The following is an 18,921-nucleotide window of genomic DNA, read 5'->3' on the forward strand; positions in this document are numbered from 1 at the left end:
CAAAGGTAACATCTTTTACTCTGGAGGAATAAGGTATAACTGTTGTGTACACACTATTCCGGTTCCTATCTCTTAGGGCATCTCTTTGTTTGACTGTTAGTTGTAGACGGTTGTTTGGGAGGTTATTAGGGAAGTTTCACAGGAGTGGGTGACTAGCTTATTGCCAGGATCAAAGAATTCTAAATTAGTCTTTTGTTGAAGGGTAAATACTTTCCAACTTGGAAGTTTTGTGCCAATGGTGGTGTTTTTCTCAAAGTGTGTAACTGCTAGATTGCTTACAATAGTTAGTAAGCCATAAATACTGGCTGTGCAGTAAACTCCAAATGCAACTTTGTGGCCCTAGGATAGAGGGGAAGGCAAAGAAGGGGATCCCTTCATGGAAAGTGCCAAGTTTTTCATTCACTGGGATTGCAGTTGGAGGACTGTTAATTATGGAAAGAAAGGCAACCAGACAGTCACATACTATAAGGCAGAAAGGAGAATGGGTAGTCAGGGCAGTTGGAAGCATGCATTAATATTGCAAAAAAGAAAGACTTGCAAATACTTTTGTAGTTCAGATTTTCCTATTTGGTTGAATAATTAACTGCTAAATAGGCATAATAGAGTCATCTTAAATGGTCCTTTAGAGATGCATGATTTGTGTCTACAAAAAAACTATTGTGTAACAGGAAAACTGGAAAACAACTAACTTGGCTAAACAAAACCAAGGCATTTTAGCCTCTAAAAACAACTTTGTGCATTCTGATTTAATTTTCTGAAATGAGATTAGTATGTAGCAGATTGAAAGGTTACCACTAGTAGATAAAATGCTCCATTCTTCTCCAGGATACTACCCAGAGTGAAATCTAAGAATTCTCAGTTGCTTAATTAGTAATGTGCTCAGTTGCATTTTTATCATCACAGAAAGCTTGATGACTTTATTGAGTTCTTTTTATTTTTATTTTTTCTGCCAGGAAGACTGTTAGCTTTGGCTATAGAGATATTTCTGATCCACATCACATGTAGGATTCTTACTGAATTAATCTAGCATGTGCATACTGGTTTCCAATGCAGAAATAGAAATGTACAGATTTTTTGACACAGGTTTATCATAATGTGTTATTTGATGTAATATCATGATCTATCAAGGTGTTGTCCCTTATAAGTATCTCTGCCATGGCATCTCTCGTATGCTTGTTTCTAAATATTCAGAGAATAAAAGCAGAGTATGTGCATTTGTTCATAAATGGTCTCTGACCATTTATTCAGTCACGCATTCTACACCTATTCCTGTGATCAGTGACACATAGCATGACATCAATGACACGTGATTCCTGTACTCAAGAAAGTGAAAGTGAAGTCACTCAGTCGTGTCCAACTCTTTGTGACCCCATGGCCTGTAGCCTACCATGTTCCCCCTTCCATGGGATTTTCCAGTCAAGGGTACTGGAGTGCGTTGCCATTTCCTTCTCCAGGGGATCTTCCCAACCCAAGGAATGGAACCTGAGTCTCCCACATTGTAGGCAGGTGCTTTACCATCTGAGCCACCAGGGCAGCCCACCTTTACTGTTTTTGGAGAAGTGGAGGCTACACAGCTGACCGTTAAACAATATGGGTTTGAACTTTGCAGGTCTGGATTTTTTTTTCAGTAGTAAATACTATAGTATTACATGATCTGTGGTTGGTTGAATCTGCATATGTGGAGGGACTGCATTTATGGAAAGCCTATTTATACATGGATTTTCAACTAAAGGAGAGGTCGGCCCTGCTAATCCCTATGTAGTTCAAGGGCCAGCTGTACTGTGAAGAAGAACATGCAGTAGAATATATACTTAAATATCGAGAGGAGGATGGGATGTTAGGGGAGACCCTACAAAGAGAACCATTGCAGGAGGGTGATAAAGGCAGTACTGCCTGAAAGAATGGATTTCTCAGCAGAGGCATGAAGGATGAGAAAAGGGAACTGGACCAGGAAGGGAGGGATAGACTCACATGCATATTCTGTACTGTCCTGTCACCCTTGGGTAACTTTAAGCTTTGTCAAAAATTAACATTTTACATTTTGGTGTCTTGTAATGGAAATTTTATCACTCTAATTTCTAGAACGTATTTAGATAGAGTAATTACCTAGATAAAAAATTGTCAGTGTAATTTCTGAGAACCATGTTTGAAATCTTTTTTTATCTCTCACTCATTCCTTTCTCGCTGCTGCTGCTGCTGCTGCTAAGTCGCTTCAGTCATGTCTGACTATATGTGACACCATAGTAGGCAGCTCACCAGGCTCCCCCATCCCTGGGATTCTCCAGGCAAGAACACTGGAGTCAGTTGTCATTTCCTTCTCCAATGCATGAAAGTGAAAAGTGAAAGTGAACCCCGTGTCCGACTCTTAGTGACCCCATGGACTGCAGCCCACCAGGCTCCTCCGTCCATGGGATTTTCCAGGCAAGAGTACTGGAGTGGGGTGCCACTGCCTTGTCCTAACCCTCTTTTTTTGGTCATCTGTTTTGTTTTTTTTCTTCTGTGCTATCTTTTATATTTTCATCTTGAGCAGTTTTTCTTTGGCCCTTTGATTCATGACCCAAATGGTACTTTTGCTCGTGGGTTTTCCCCGGGGCCTGAGGAGCTCACTGTAGACCAGGAGTTACATATCTCAGCTATTGCCCAGGTGAGCACGATTTATCACCTGCAGACTTGAAAATGTGGCTGGCTGGTAAAGTGTGCCATTTATTGAGCTGGTTTGGGGTAGAAATGTAATTCTCAGACCTTTTAACTGAATTTTTAAATATACATGCATTCAAAAGACATTATTAATAGACCTACAACTTTCCTGTTTTGAACAACAGGGCATCCCATTTGGACAAGAGAGATGCCAGCTGCATGTCTCAAGAGAGTCCTTTATTTTAGACAGGAAACTGAAAATTTTAAATTTCAAGTAATTCAATTTTATGAAAGATTTAGAATGAGACAGCAAAATCAGTGCCATATGACTTTGGTATAGAGTAGTTTGCTTGTAAACAGCTTAAGACTCTTTCACACTGACCTTAGATTTGTCTGCTCTGTTATATATGTTTTGAAGGGTAAAAAGAAAACCTTTAAGAATAGAGCACTTCTGGTCATCACAATGGTTCCAATTCTGGAGAAAAATCTCTCATAGATAGTATTCTCACTGGAGATGTTTCCTGCTCACTGGCCTAATCTAACTTTTCATTTTAGTTTATTTCTCAGTTTGATGCATTTAGAATACAGTCTGTTTTCTTTTCTGGATTGGGGCAGATATTGCTGTCTCTCTTGATTATCTGTTTTTTTAAAGGAAATGTTGATTACGAAGAAAGAGAAATAAAACAGGATCAAACGAAACTGAGAGCAGAAATTATATAATCCAAGAAGACCCAAATGTATTCTATGTTTTTCCACTCAAAGTTTACCATGATTCATGTTTGTTTCTAGACTTCAAGGTCACTGTATTTTAAAATGTCATTTAGGATGGTTCTTGTGTTATTGGTTTGTTTTAACTTCAATTTCTAAAAGATACAGAAACAAGAAATACTTAGATGATTTTTTTCCCTTCCTATTCACATTTTAAAAAGTTCTTGAGTAATAGTGGCTTTTGACAAATCCAGAATTTTGGGGTGAATTCTTAATGTTAATTCTTTAATGTTAATAAAATCTCTCACTTGCAGTCTGCACATTTTCTCACAGTTAGCCAAGTGATCTTAATCCAGAATATTTAACAGGTATTCAAAACAGAAGTCTCAAGGAAATGAACAAAGGGTCACAGAAAACAGCTTAAAGGATCTCCTACTGGCTGTATTTGAGACAGTTTTAGCATCCAAAAGAATGATGGAAAAGAGTATGACAAGTTTTTTTGAGTGGAAAAGTAATTAAAAAAAAAATAATCCATGACTTCATAGATGCATAAAGATGTGGGAGAGGAAACTAATTAATAGAAGGAATGATAGAATTAGGAATGTCACCATCTTACAGCTATCAATACAGTAATATCTTCTGACAGTGATCGTTAATATTTACTCTAACCATCAGGTAAAAGGGGAAGAGGGTGCCCTTGGCAACAGGGAGTATGTCACATAACACTGGAACTAAGTGACTGCAGTGCTGAACATCACCAGAAGGTTCACACTGACATGTGTGCTTCCTTATGTGATGGAATGGGAGGTGCATTCATATAGAGCTCTTGACAAACATTTTTAGCATGAATCTAACTATGAGGGAATAGTCACACAATCCAGATAGTTTTATATGCTATAAGAAAACTGGTCTGAACAATTCAAAAATATTAACTTTAACAAGACAAAAATTATAGGAGACTTTTGTTCTAGATTAAAGGAGACTAATGCAGCACGTGTTCCTTGATTGGATCCTTGTATGGGGAGGACGTTACAGACATACTGGAATGACTGGGGAAGTTTGAGTATGGAATACAGATTAGATTTTATTCTCTCAGTGTTAAATCTCTTGGTTGTGATGTTATTGTGGTTGTATACAAGAAGGTCCTTGTTTTTAGGAAATACGTGCTGAAGTTTTGGGGGTAAAATGTCATAAAATCAATAACTTCCTTTCAAATAGTTCTGGGGAAAAAAAAACTAATTTTTGGTTTTTTAAGTGTGTGTATGTATAGGGACAAAACACGAACATACAGGTATAGCAAAATGTTAATGATTGGTCAGTGAGGTGAAGGGCATGTGGCGGCTCATAGTACTGTCCCTTTACTTTTCTATAGATTGGAAATGTTTCAAAATATATATTTGTGCAGATCAGGCAGTTTCACAGAAAATTTTCCATTTCCAGATTTTCTGGGAAAATGGCAGTCTGTCACCTGAGATTGCTTAGATCCTGCTTGGCGATAATTGGATACATAACAGCTGCCTCCATTAGAAAGGGTGAAGCATTTTTCAGTTTTTCGTAGTCTTTACCCTTCCCTTTTGCCTGATACATGTCCACTAACTCTTGACATTACCTGCCTGGTGACTATATGCATTTGTTGATTTCCTCAGTGAGGTAGGTTGTACCATTGGATGATAAGGCTATTTCCATATGCCAGAACTCTGGTAAGTTATTTAGAGCCCTAGCACAAGAGGTTAACACTGGATCTGGGTAGCACTTGACATGGTTCTCATCTTCACTGGTTCTTTGGTTATAGACTGAGTATCTGTCATCCCAAATGCATATAATTTTGTCATGAGAGACATCAAATTTTAAAATGTGTTTGTAAACACTGTTAAAAACTTGCTTGATAGGTAGTATAAATATTAAAATTCTCTTTCAGATTTAATGTGTCACAAAATTGGGCTCTCTGGATTCTGTCTTGCAAAGTCAGTTGAACAGTCTTGCAATATTACTGAATACACTACTTAAAAGGTTTTCAGTGTGACGTGCCGAATCTTTTAACAAAAAAACATTTTGTGGAAATGTTTATAGATGCCAGTGCAGAAAGTAGGGTATAAGCTTCAATTACCTTTGTAAGTCGTTCTATCCTATGTTTAAGTGATTGCTTTCCGGTTCCACACCCAGGGAGGGCACTGAGTCTTTCTGGGTAATCATGAGCCTTCCCCCAAAATAAAAGAGCTATATGTGGTACAGGTTAGGGCTCAGTTAGCCAGTGACATGGTTCAAACACACAGAGGGAAGGAAAGGACTAATGCTAGCGTCAGGCTTGCCAGGAAGGCGTATCTACCTCATACTTGATCCATTTTTGTGGGGTTTTTCAACCCTATGAAATTTGCTGTTCTTGAAAACGCTAGCAGCATCTCTACAGTTCCATGCATTTATAAGATTTCTGCCTTGGGAAGTAAACGGTGAGAATTTTTCTTAGAGAATTTGACAGAAGTGAACATAGACTCTCCTGGTATTTTAGGCAGAATCCATCTAGTTTCATCCATCCATTTTCTTTGGCATCACAGGATGTGTTTGAGAGAGAAACTTGAGTTGACCTGGGGTTCAGCAAGAGTAACGTATCTGGGGCTTTCCCCCTTCATTAAAGCCCCAGATCTCACACTTCCGTGGCTGATTAACTAAATTGTAGTACAGCTTTTGCCCAAAGAGACCCATTTTGCCTGCAGATAGACTGATGTGAATATTCCAAGTAGGGCTTTGCTCAAATCTTGGGCTAGGACAGAAAATCACTCTTTCTCCTGAATTCCAGAAATAGCAACAAAAGCTCAGAGGACATTAGCCTCCCTTGCCCCATTTACCTTCTCCAGTCTTCCCTCCCATCCAGCTGGTCATACCAGCTGCAGAAGGAATTCATCTGTCGTCATCTGCTTTCTCTAAGGTTCCAGGCTCTATCTGGAACCCAAGTTGCTCTTGAAAATGTTTTCCTAGACTGAAAGGCAACTTCCCACAACATATGTTCACCTGTCTGCTGCTTTCTTGTCCACTGTTGAGAGTCTGATGTTCCCTTGTCTGTCTTTCAGGATTTCACATGAAGTAACCACTGAACCAGCTAAATGGCTGGAAAGCTGTTTGTCTTTGCATTTGTAGCATCAGGATGATTGACAGCTGAAGATATTTCTGGCACATTTGTCTTTGAGGTCTTAACTGCATTGTCTTTATGTTACATGAATTTATTCCTTTTAATTTTGCACATTTTTAATATTTGTATTTAATACCACTGTGGATCATAATTACTAAATGGAGATTCTTAGGTATTTAACCTTACTTTTGTATGCAGTTAGCTTCCCTGGTGGCTCAGGTGATAAAAGCATCTGCTTGCAATGCAGGAGACACAAGTTCGATCCCTGGGTTGGGAAGATCCCCTGGAGAAGGAAATGGCAACCCACTCCAGTTCTCTTGCCTGAAAAATTTCATGGATGGAGGAGTCTTGTAGGCTACAGTCCATGGGGTCGCAAAGAGCTGGACACGACAGTGATTTCACTTTCACTTGTATGCAGTTATTGATTCCTCCTTTTTCCATACAGGATAAGTAATATTTTAAAACATGAAGATGCAGATTCATTTTTCTGATTAGTAAAGCAATTCAGTAAGCATTTGTAAACTGTAAACTGTCATTCCTTCACCTTCATTTATTCTCATCAGCATTAGTAGGCATTGACTAGATAGCCAGTGTGTCCCTGTTATTGAGTCAATTTTTCTCTTTTTCATCCAGAAGTACTGTTTATTTCTGTTCATTTAGTTATTATATTGAATGTTTGCTTTTGATTTTAAGCCTCTTATCCTAAAAATGGGCATGACTAGAAGTTGCATATTTTCCATGCCCTTAGTTTATTATATATAATTGTTAAAGAGAGTAGCTAAGTCAGCTCCTTGGCAAATCTGAGAGAGCATATTATGTTATGCTGGGCATATCTGTAAATGAGCCCTGTGGATGAGAACTAGACAGAAGGGTTACAGAGAAATAATGCTGATGTCATTTCTTTGGAATGAAGGGGCTGCTGTTACAACCATAAATACATTCTATAGCTAGCAGCTAAGTGTCTAGCTCTATTCCTTTTCTAAGAAGGGAAAAAAATGTGAAACAAGCCAGAGAAAAAAATTGTATTTATAAAGTGGGATATTTTAATTAATTTAGGTCTTACAGTTATACAAACAGTCTGAACTTACAGCTCTTTTTGGAACAAACATGAAAACCATTATTTGTGGAAAGTTTAAATTTCACATGACACACATTCCCTCTGTGTGTGGGGTTGTTTTTTGTTTTGTTTGTGTCCTTTTTCAGAAAAATGTATTTGCTTTGCTAGTGTATTTTTATTTTAAGCTTCCCTTTGCTAAAAATGCTTTATTTTCTTGGGTGGAGAGGAGGGAAGAAGGGTATAAGTTGCTTAGTTGAAGTTCTCCTTCCCTTTTTTTGGCCTTTCCAAATAGGGTAGTTTTTACCTTACTGGGGCATGTTTGAACTAGAGGCTTCCATCTTAATTCCTTTTTAAGAGATTCCCTACCCCCAAAGTGTCCATATCTACAAAATGAAATGCTCCCCACCCTCTCTGTTGAGGCTTCCCTGGTGGCTCAAATGGTAAAGAATCCACTTGCAATGCAGGAGACCTGGGTTCAATCCCTAGGTTGGGAAGATCCCCTGCAGCAGGACATGGCAACCCACTCCAGTATTCTTGCCTTGAGAATTCCATGGATAGAGGAGCCTGGCAGGCTACAGTCCATGGAGTTGCAAAGAGTCAGACTCGACTGAAGTGACTAACACACCCACACTCACACCCACACCCACTCAGTGCCACTGCCCCCCAATCCTTTGGCAAGCTGAGAATGCCCCGTAATCTTTTTTACTGATCACAGCCTTTACTGCAGGGAAAAGACTTTTAAATATTAAGAAGGTGATGATATAAAAGGTGAGTTATTGTGTCTGCCCACTTCAGCCATGGTCACAATCAAAATTGAAGCAGGTGGTTTTAATCTGTTTTCTTGCCTTATGGCAGCTTCAGTATGGGCAGAAACAAACACAAAGTTGGCTTATAAGATTTGCCTCTGGATAAATTGTTGCAAAACCAGAGGGCAGAAGGCAGCCCTGATAATGGAGAAAGAGCCCCTTTTTTCCCACAGCCTTACCCGTCTGCCTCTTCCAGACAATCTCTTGTTCACATTGACACACACCAAATTCTTGGGGGTCCCGGGAGGACATAAACACACAAGACATAGTTTCCTCTTTAAACTTGGTATGAAAGGTATCCTAATGGCAAAATCACCAGAACTGTTCTTCCTTGTTTTGTTAATTTTTGAGAGGGGATTACTTATTTTTTTTCTCCTTTCTCTCACACTCATGGTGTGTGCGAGAGTGAGCGACAGAGGTAGAGAAAAAGACATCATGTAAGCAAGCAGAAGCAAGATCCAGCTCTAAAACGGATTCTGTAGAGCTGGTCTCCTAGGCTGTTCAATGGGAAGGGTAATAATGCATAGACTACTCCCAGGCACTGTTAAATCTTGCTTAGGAAGAGGTCTGAGTTAATTGAGTTATTTAGGTGGTAGAATCCTGGATTTGGGGATTTATATGCCAGAAAGTTAGCTTTCACACTAGAGTTTATTTTATATGTGGTAAGTAACTGTCACTTTAGCTCATTTAAACAAATTTCATTTTCACTCTTGTTTGTGCAGATTGTGTGCCTGGCATTTACTTTTTTCTCTTAGTCTGTGGCAACACAAATGGAAAAGCATGAAATAAATGTAGCGTGAATGCATTTTCTTCTTTTTTCCTTATTCACAATTCAGAATCTTGAAAGAAAGAAGGCATCCAGTCTAGCTTTGATACCACATTTCTCCTGATATAATAGGGTAATGATCGTCCTGTCACTACCTTTCCTCCTCACGCCCTGCCCTTTGTATTTTTGATCTTTGAGAAGGTAATGGCACCCCCACTCCAGTACTCTTGCCTGGAAAGTCCCATGGACAGAGGAGCCTGGTAGGCTGCAGTCCATGGGGTCGCAAAGAGCGACTTCACTTTCACTTTTCACTTTCATGCATTGGAGAAGGAAATGACAACCCACTCCAGTGTTCTTGCCTGAAGAATCCCGGGGACGGGGGAGCCTGATGGGCTGCCGTCTGTGGGGTTGCACAGAGTCGGACACAACTGAAGCGACTTAGCAGCAGCAGCAGCAGAATCCTTTGTTTAACCCTAACCCTAACCCTAACCTAACCCTAACCCTAACCCTAATCCATGACCTACTTTTTCTTATTCTTCCTTTCCTCACATGGCTTGTCCCCCAAAGGCCTTTGCTCTAATCATTCGACAGCTTTTTCAGAGTTTAAGAAAGAAATCCCCAAACACAAACACTCTCATGGGACTTGTGGGGGTGTCTCTGCTGCCAGCTCCATTCTCCCATCCACGTCAGTGCGCTCACCCGGCAGTCCCAGCCCCCTGCTCTACCCTCTCCACACCCTGTCCCTCAGGACTCCTCATTCCTGGTGATGCAGCCAGAGGCTCCAGCTTGCTCTGGGACACGTTACCTGACTTCACTTGTCCTCCTGGGGAAGTGAATCCTCCTCGTTTGTCCCTCAGCCTCACTCCTCAGTCAACAAAGACACGGTGCAGGTACTGTGCTCCAAACTGAAGGCGAAAACTGTGATGTGCAGGAAAGACTGCAGTCCTGCCTCCTGCTGTAAAACAAAGTGGAGAAGGTCCATCTTGCCAAGGAGGTTGTAAAGATCAGCACGGCGACGGTGCCCGACCAGCACATGTCTACATGCTCAGGAAATACCAGCTTTCCTTATTATAAGGCAGACACGAGGAGTCCTGACCTCTCTCTGGAAGTTGTTTAGTTGTTTTTCTCTCAGTCAGCCTTTCATTTGTATGTCTGGTTCTTACCTGAAACCCATTTTTTTTTTTCCAGTCTTAAGCAGATCTTTCTCCCCACCCCGCCCACCCCACACCTCCTTCTAACTCAACCTCCTTTCCCATTTTTCCTTTTTCTCTCACCTGTGTGTGTTTGAAAGCTGGCTGGGGGTAGGAGGTCTTCAATTTTTTTTTTTTTTTAAACACTCTTTCATGCCCTATGTCTAGTCATAGTCCAGAGGATTCTTCCTTTGCAGAGCTCTTCAATCCTTTCTTTGTTGGATAGGCGATCATCTCTCTTCTCATCTAAAACTTTATTAAGTGGTCCCCAACCTTTTTGGCACCAGGGACTGGTTTTGTGGAAGCTAATTTTTCCACAGATGGGGTGTGGAGGGTGGTTCAGGCAGTAATGGGAGTGATGGGGATCTGAGATGTACCCGCCCACCTTCACTTCCTGCTGTGCGGTCTGGTTGCTAACAGGTCATGGGGCGGGGAAGGTTGGTGGTGGTTGGGGACCCCTGCTTTATTACCTCAAAAATAAGGTTTGGCTTCTTATCCTGAGACATTTTAAATGTCTGTCAGAACAGCTAGCTGTTTGAACGTATCTAGTGTTTGAATTGTATCTCTGTTGAGTGTTTGAAATCATAGGGTCCTTCAAACTCTGGAATAACCAGTGATTCAGAAAGTTTTGTCTTTAACAACTGAACTAGTTCCTTTATTGCAGCTGTGCTCATGTGTTTTTTACTGACAATTAACTTCTGAGATACACAGTATTTACAGTTGACTCAGTAGGAGTTCCCAGAAAACGTGAGGATATGTTTTGAGTTATGGGTGTAGTCCATTGTCTATATCTTAACACGAATACATGATCATAAATGAGCTTAGGACATTCAGTCTTTTGAAGGTGAATTTTCTTTTAGTTACAATTTTAAAAAATATTATATTGCCACCAACCCATTTATTTTTCTCACCAAAATAAAGGTAAACATGTTATGCCAAGCAGAATGCAATGGGGGAAAAAAAAGAACTGATTCCTTTAAGGTGGAGCCAACTAGAAGTTCTTGTTATTTTTTATGTAGGCTTGGTTTATTTACTGAGTCAACAAGTATGCATTGGGCTCTGACCCTGCAGGATCTATTAGAGGCACTCTGGGCTGCATTGTGAGCGTGTCCTGCAGTGGGGCCTGGAGCTGAAGTATACGCTGTGGCCTCTTCTAGTGTCCCCCACACGTGAAACTAGGGGGTGGCATTTTTAAGTGCTAGAAAAAAAGAATGTGTGCCAGAGGTCTTTGTGTGACCCACAAGGTTTAAAATATTTAACTGTCTGGTTATCAACAGAAATGTATGGGCTTTCCCAGGTGGCACAATGGTAAAGAATCCGCCTGCCAAAGCAGGAGATGCAGGAGACACAGGTTCGATCCTGGGGTGGGGAAGATCCTCTGGAGAAGGGAACGGCTACCCACTCGAGTATTCTCGCCTGGAGAATTCCATGGACAGAGGAGCCTGGCAGGCTACAGTCCGTGGGGTCGCAAAGAGTCGGACACAACTGAATGACTAACACTTTGACTTTTTCAAATTATTGACAGAAAAAATATATCTGCTCCAGATCTGTAGTTTAACTTCCTTCCTAAAGCTTTTATTTTAGCAGAAAAGAAGTAATAAATGAGGGAACAATTAAACAGGAGAATTAATGTCTGATTTTGATGACTGCTGCAGGAGAATCGGTAGGATAGGAGAATGACTGGAGGAAACCTGGGGCAAGTGGATAGGGGTTGAGATGGGATTCTTTGAAATTAGACCTGAACATCGTGAATGCACAGTCTGTGAAGAGCTGGGCTTACTAACCTGTTCTCACCCCTAGTCCATTCCTCCCTCCTCCTCCAAATGTCTGCTTGCCCGTAGTATGCAGCTGGATGTTGGTTCATAGGAAACTTCTAGAACTTCTCTCACTTGGAGAGCCTTTACCATGGCACCCGTCACTCTGTAATCACCTATTTGCTTCCATTCCTCACCCCTAACCCCACCCCTCGCTAGACTTGAAATATCTTGGGGTCAAGGACATGTCTTGGTAATCATGTATCCCTAGGTATATAGCTCATAAACTAGTTGAACAGTTAAGTTAATCTGTAGACTCAAAATTAGATTCCATCAAGCAGGTTGTGAAAGTCAGATGTTTCCTTTAGCAAAACAGGTTCTTAAGTTTAAATTCTGTCATTTATCCTATTTATACATATCCTTCCCACACCATCCTTGCTCCTCCAAGCAATTCTCCCCTTTCATTTCAAAAACAATTCTTGCTCCACCCCAAAACTTGCCTGTCTCCCCATCTTATTTAAAAATACTATCCTTTCCGTTGATCCAGCCCCCAACTAGGGATTCTCTTTGATTCTTCACATTCCCTCATCCTCGCCTATCATGCCCTTTCCTTTAGCACCTGTACCTCTAGAACCATACCTGTTCTTAGCATCTTTACTACCACCCCCTGCTCCGGCCAGTTCCACCCTTCACCTGGACCAGTTCAGCAGTGTGCTGACTGGTCTTTCTGCTCCCAGTCTTAGCTTCCATATATCCATTATTCATGCAGACAAGCAGATATTTTCAAACTCAAAATAATATTGTGTCAGTCCCTCCACTAAAACACACCAGTGGTTTCTTATTGAACTTAGAATAAAAACTGAGTTAAAAAATCTGAACTCACAGCCCTACATGAACTGGCCCCTATCTTCAACCTCATCTCCTTATTGCTCTCAGCTTCTGGCTGCACTGGTCTCCCCTGTCTCCTCCTCAGGGTTCTCTATTCCCTGTTGCCTGTTGAATTATTAGGTGGAATTCCATGTTAATCTAGTCAGCTCTGTGAATATGTAAACCAATAGTAGTGTCAAGTTAGCACAATCACAGTGAAATCCGTACCCCCAAAGACATCCCCATTCCTGGTTTTTGTCATCATGCTTGTGGTACCGGAAGTTCATGGTAACAGGCAACTGACTTAATGATAACCCTTGCTAAAGGCCTTGGGAAAGGAAGTTGACAACCTTGCTGACTTCTAATGGTGTTAACTGATTTCTCTTTTTCTCCCTCTTTTTGCCATGCAGAGTATGAGCTGGAAGTAAAGAGGGTGCAAGACATTCTTTCGGGAATAGAGAAGCCACAGGTATGTCTTCTGGATTTCTCAGCATAAATGGTGCTCTTTTAAGTATTTCAAACATGCTTTTCTTTTACCACACAGTAGGTAAGCAAAAGGGCCCCTTCCCATTGCAGATTATTCATAAACTATGAAATAGAGCTGTTATTAATGGAGCGTGAAAATATAAAACAGCAGTCTTCTGTTTAGTCATCATCCACTAAAATGTCTTCTTTATTTAGATATTCTGAATGCAATTAGGTATTCATCCCAACATCCAAGGATACACCACCACCGCCACCACCCCCCCCACACATACAAGGTCTACAGTAAAGTTTTCTTTTGGTAATTTCCCTTTACCCGTGTAAATGTAGTAATAATAATTTTTTGAAAACCTCAGTAATTCAAAGTATTTTTCCAGGTAAATTTCAAAAGATACTTAAATATGAACTGAGTAAAATAAGTCCAAACTGTAATGGCAAGGAAAAAAAAAACTGGTGGGAGTAGTGATATTGTGAGAGTTCAGTTCGATTTTGCCAGATGCTTTGAAATTCAAGTGAAAAATTCAAAATGTTGATTCAGCCTTTCATCTGAGTTTAGAGAGCCAAAGTTCTTTGGAGGGTTTTCTAGCTGAATTGGAAAACCTTACTTCTTCATGTGTTTCAAATACTGAGACTTTTAACAGAAGGGTCCAAACATGCCTCAGGGCACATAGTTGAGTTTGACTAAACCTAAAAACATGAGGTGTGCCGGACTCTGGGCACAATAGGGCACTTGTGGAGGAGCAGGGTGTTGATGCTGGGTTGGGGAGTCTGCACTTAATCCAGTAAGGAGCAGGTTGCCATTGAGAGTTTGCGAGCAAAGAAGTTATATAATCAGGACTGTACTTTAAGGAGTATCAAACAGTGGGCAAGTGCAGTGCAGTGAGCAGAGAGGATGGACCCAGGGAGACGAGACAAGTGTTAGGAATGTGTTACTGTAGTGCTGATGAGAGACCGTGGGAGTCAAAGTTAGGGTGATACATCAGGTGTGGCAAGGAGAGGACAGACATGAGAGCCATTCTAGAGAAATCCATCAGGCGCGACAACCTGTTAGATATCAGGTGTCATGGATAGCTGGGCTTTCAGGCTTAGATGCCTCCTTTCAGGAGTTGCTTCCTCTGAGCTGGCTGCCCTGACTTTTGTCCCATCAACTGGGATGCTCCACTCGATGTTTGGTACCACTGGTCTTTCTTCAGCTTCACTGTGTGTATGTGATATATTGTGCTCTGTTTCCTTGTTTTTGTGTCTTTCCCAGTCGTCTATGAGTTCCTCTAGAAAAGTTCATGTCTGTGTCCTTTTTGTATCTTCAGTGCCATTCTTAGACATGTGGAATTTGTTTCGCAAGCAGGGTATCCAGGAAGACGAGTAAGTGGGCAGTCAAAAGGATCTGGTAGATCAGTGCTGTAGAGAGAGGGCAATGAGATAGCCATGGGGGAACACGTGCGAGGGAGTGAGAGGAATGGATGATAGCTTTGTGGATGGGGCCGAGTGTAGGGAGAGATTACAGAAGGCTTGAGGGCAGAGTCATAAAACAGGCATATGTGTACGTTAGGACTCTGAAGTCATAATCAGCGTGAGAAGGCAGAGTGACAGTTTAGTTGATGTCCCAGTTGTACTCAGACAGCTTCCTCTGGTCTCTGTCACGTGTACACACACACCGTGTTTTTCTTGAGTTATACCTGGTCATTTCTTTACTGCAGATGATGGAGTCTATTTCTGAGGATCATGTGGCTCTAGCAAGATAAAAACACTATTTATATGCATTGGTCCTTACCCCGATTCAGTGTTTATTAAGTGCTAAAATCTTTTCAGGTTTTACAGCAAGGTAGACAGGTTTTTGTGTAAATGGCCATGATGTTCAGTGTACTTATAATCAGATTCTTATCTGAGAGGTCAAAAAGTCCCAAGTGGGTCTCATTTGGCTAAAATCAAGGTATCAGCTAGGGCTATACTCCTCTCTGGGGCAAATCTGTTTCCTCTCCCCTTCCAGTATCTAGAGGCTGCCCGTGTTGCTTGCTCACACCCGTTCCATTCTCATACTTCCTTCTCCTGACTCTGACTTTCCTGCCTCCCTTTTTTACCTACAAAGACACTTATTATTACCTCAGGCCCACTCAGATAAGCCAGGGTAGTCCCATCCTCTCAAGGTCCTTCACTTAATCACCTCTGCAGAGTCTCTTTTTACCTTTTAGGTCCCAGGGATTAGAATTCAGACATCTTGAGGGAGGCATGTTGTTCTTCTGACCACCACACCCACCACTGGTCCCCAGATAAACCTCTGCTGAGTGACAGTCCACCCATCCTTCTGATCCCCATGAATTGTTTATACCATTATTCTCCCTTCCTTCCTCTTCTCTCCCCTCTGTCTGAAGTTCATGTCCATGGTTGTGTCTTATTCATCTTTGTGCCCCTGGTACCTCGCACTGTCCTTGGCACAGTGTGAGCCCTTAACAAATATTTGGTAAATAAATGTGTGGCAGACTGCAGTGGCTGTAGTGAGGCTCTGCCAGGTGAGACAGATGCTGGTAGCCTGGCCAGCTCAGATGAGGCTCAGCCAGCCTGGTGGGATGTAGGGACGGCTGGGAGCCAGGGTGGGAGGCAGCAGCATGGAGGGGCAGTGGGGGGTCCTGTGAGTTGGGGCCCAGCGTGGCCATTAGCTGTCTTTGTGACCCTGAGCCAAGGTTTCCTTATCTTTGGAAGGCTGAATAATAAATACCACATTGGATTATCTGAGAAGTAAATTATATGCTATTTATAGAGTCCTTGGAATGGAGTATTTTCCTATAGTTTATAGCATATCATTAGGCAAAGGCGAGACTCTCTGCAACATGCTGAAGTGGGAAGGAGGGCTGTTCACCTTCTAGGAAAAGAAACAGCTGCAGAAAGTTCAGTACACAGTTGTCTAAAGGATTGTTGTTGTTTTTTTTTTCTTGCAGCCGCATCTGGTAACACTTCCAAATAATACTCATGTATTTTTCTTCAAAGTTTTGCAGATGATTTGTTTTAGGTATAGGAGCATTATCGAGGACCTGTAGATTCTAGTCGTCTTTCTAGAACTTTGGGCACCCTGAATTAAGCAAGTCATTTATGCTTCAGAAACCCAGATACTATAAAAATCCAAGTACTTATCATTAAATAAAAGAGGGTACAAATATACTACGTGTTTGTCCCAAGACTGTAACAATTAGGTGTCTTGGGGACTATACTCATAAACCACTGCTATACCAGAGAGATAAGCTGGATACTATTCTAAGTGTTTTAGGAATTAACTTCTGCAGTCCCAGCCAGTTCCAACCTGACATGGTTTAGTCTGCTCTGATGGTGATGCTCGATGAAGTCTCCCCTGAACTGCTGGACAGTTCGTTTTCAGTATGTAAATAAATGTAACCAGGAATTGAGGTTCTGCATCGTTTCCATCCGCTAATGTTTAGCTTGTAGAAACAATGGATTTTTTGGCTCCAGACATGAGTAAACGACCTAAGGAGAACAACAGTCCCTACAAGAAACAATCCGTTGACAGATAAATAGCCATAGATCTGGAGACAGATTCAAGGGTCTTCGCACTTAAGGAATTATAGTAACAGATGATTCTGAAATCCCTAAATTTGAATATCCTTTTTCTGTGAATAATGATCTCTTTGACCTTTTCCTTTTAAATTTTCCTTTATGTTTGTATTTTTTGTGATGGTACTTTAGAAGTGAAGCCAGTATTGCTATGGAAATATTTTCTTAACATACTCCCTAGATTGGATCAGCAGGCCTCCCGCATAGTTAAATCCAAAGACCAGACCAAATTTAGAAGCTATTAACTTACACAGAATATTTTTGAACATGGGAGTAACAGTGTAGTAACTTTATGAGAGTAAGTGGTGTTTTGGATCCAAATAATGAATATCATTTGCATATAAGATAGTCTGAAAATTAAGACAGTAAATTTTCACAGAATAAAAATACCAGGATGAACAGGAGGTTAAAGGGAGAAAGAGAACACTGAGGATTACATATGAAATAGCTGCAAGATAATGCAATCTTATCATTTGTGAACATGAGTATAAATATATATATGCCTTTAGCTAGCAGCTGTTCTCAAGTTCACATCTATATTTAATAAATACATAACAGAAATGATCTCTAATCAGTGTGTAATCATTGAGAAGTAAATAGTGGTTTTTATGAGTCCTTCAGAGATACTTCAAAGCGGTTTAAGTAATTTCTATACAGACTTACAATAGTAACCTTCACAGTAGACTCTTTTATATCTCTAGCGCTGAAACAAATGTCACATTGGGCCTTGTCCAATAATTTTGTAACTGGCAATCACCACTTGTATCACCATTCAAAGGAGATTGACTTCTGTTTATGGTAGAATAGTTAAACATCATAAAGTCAGTTAGTTTTATGGCTTCTAAACTTCTTTTTTTGGATCACTGCCATGACAGTCATTGTGATGATCAGATTAGCCATGCCCTAGTTCAGTTCAGTGGTCACTGCAGGTGAGAAAGTTTCACCAGAGAGAGAGAGAGACCCTAAATGAATGAAGGGGAAGCTTGTTTAAGAATGCTGTCACTCCAAAGTAGACTTGAACCCAGCCTAGTTCTTAGAGTTCTGAATCTCTCATTAAGGTTATCAGCTCCCTGGATGCTTGGAGTAAAGGCCTCCACTGCTGATGACCCCTTTACATGACATTCTCCTGAAAGGCACTGTGTAATTCCCTGGCATCAAACCTGGGATGGAAGTGAGTTCCAAGTTCTAACAGAGACAAAGCACTCTTTCTCTCAGGACTCTAATGCCTGAAGAAAGGAAACCTGAGACCCAGAAAGGCTCAGTGAAAGGCAGGGCAGGGGGAGCACAGAAGGGACTAGGCCTTACAAGTCTGGTAGTAATCTAGGTGGCAGGCTGCTCATATCCAGGGAAGAATTCCCAGAAGCCGCCAACCTTTGAAAATGATGCTGAGTTCTCCAAGTGTACTTCCGTTAGGCTGGCCAGTGGGAAGGATGCAGAGGTCTGTGTTCAGATGACAGTTGGCCTTCCTAAGGCTTGCTAAGGGAACCTCGGGAAAGGGTGTGTTTTTTTAGTTGATACTTCAGGTGTTGTACATCACTGTTCAGTTAAGTAATAGTTTAACCAAGTCCTAAAGGGCTTCCCCCCGTGGCTCAGTGGTAAAGAATGCTGGCAATGCAGGAAATATGGGTTTGATCCTTGGGTTGAGAAGATCCCCTGGAGTAGGACTCACCCCAGTAGTCTTACTGGGAAAACTCCACAGACAGAGGAGCCTGATGGGCTGCAGTCCATGGAGTTGCAGAATTGGACACAACTGAGTGACTAAACAACAAAAGGAAAGAAAGTAATTTTTTTTGTTTGATTTACATATATTGTTAATTGATTATCACAATAAGTTCAGCTAATATCCATCATCTCATATAGATACAATATAAAGGAAGAAAAATGTTTTCTTCTTGTGGTAAAAGCTCTTAGGCTTACATTCTTAATAGCTGGTGAAAACGGTAGAGTTTAAAGGGATGTGAATTTATG

General features: G+C 41.1%; 1 protein-coding gene across 40 annotated transcripts in view; it reads left to right on the plus strand.

The window, feature by feature from the left end:
- Nucleotides 1-18,921, plus strand: part of FNDC3B (fibronectin type III domain containing 3B) — a 361,710-nt gene that overhangs the window by 242,217 nt on the left and 100,572 nt on the right. For all 40 annotated transcript variants that reach the window (XM_086394520.1, XM_086394600.1, XM_086394566.1 and 37 more), the window contains one exon: nt 13,320-13,378. In XM_086394520.1, coding sequence (XP_086250646.1) covers nt 13,320-13,378 — 59 coding nt within the window. The remainder of the gene's footprint in view (nt 1-13,319; nt 13,379-18,921) is intronic.

The sequence above is a fragment of the Bos grunniens genome, chromosome 1, assembly GCF_055505025.1.
Source record: "Bos grunniens cultivar Pamir isolate PY7600 chromosome 1, Bosgru_T2T1.0, whole genome shotgun sequence".
Classification (NCBI taxonomy): Eukaryota; Metazoa; Chordata; class Mammalia; order Artiodactyla; family Bovidae; genus Bos; species Bos grunniens.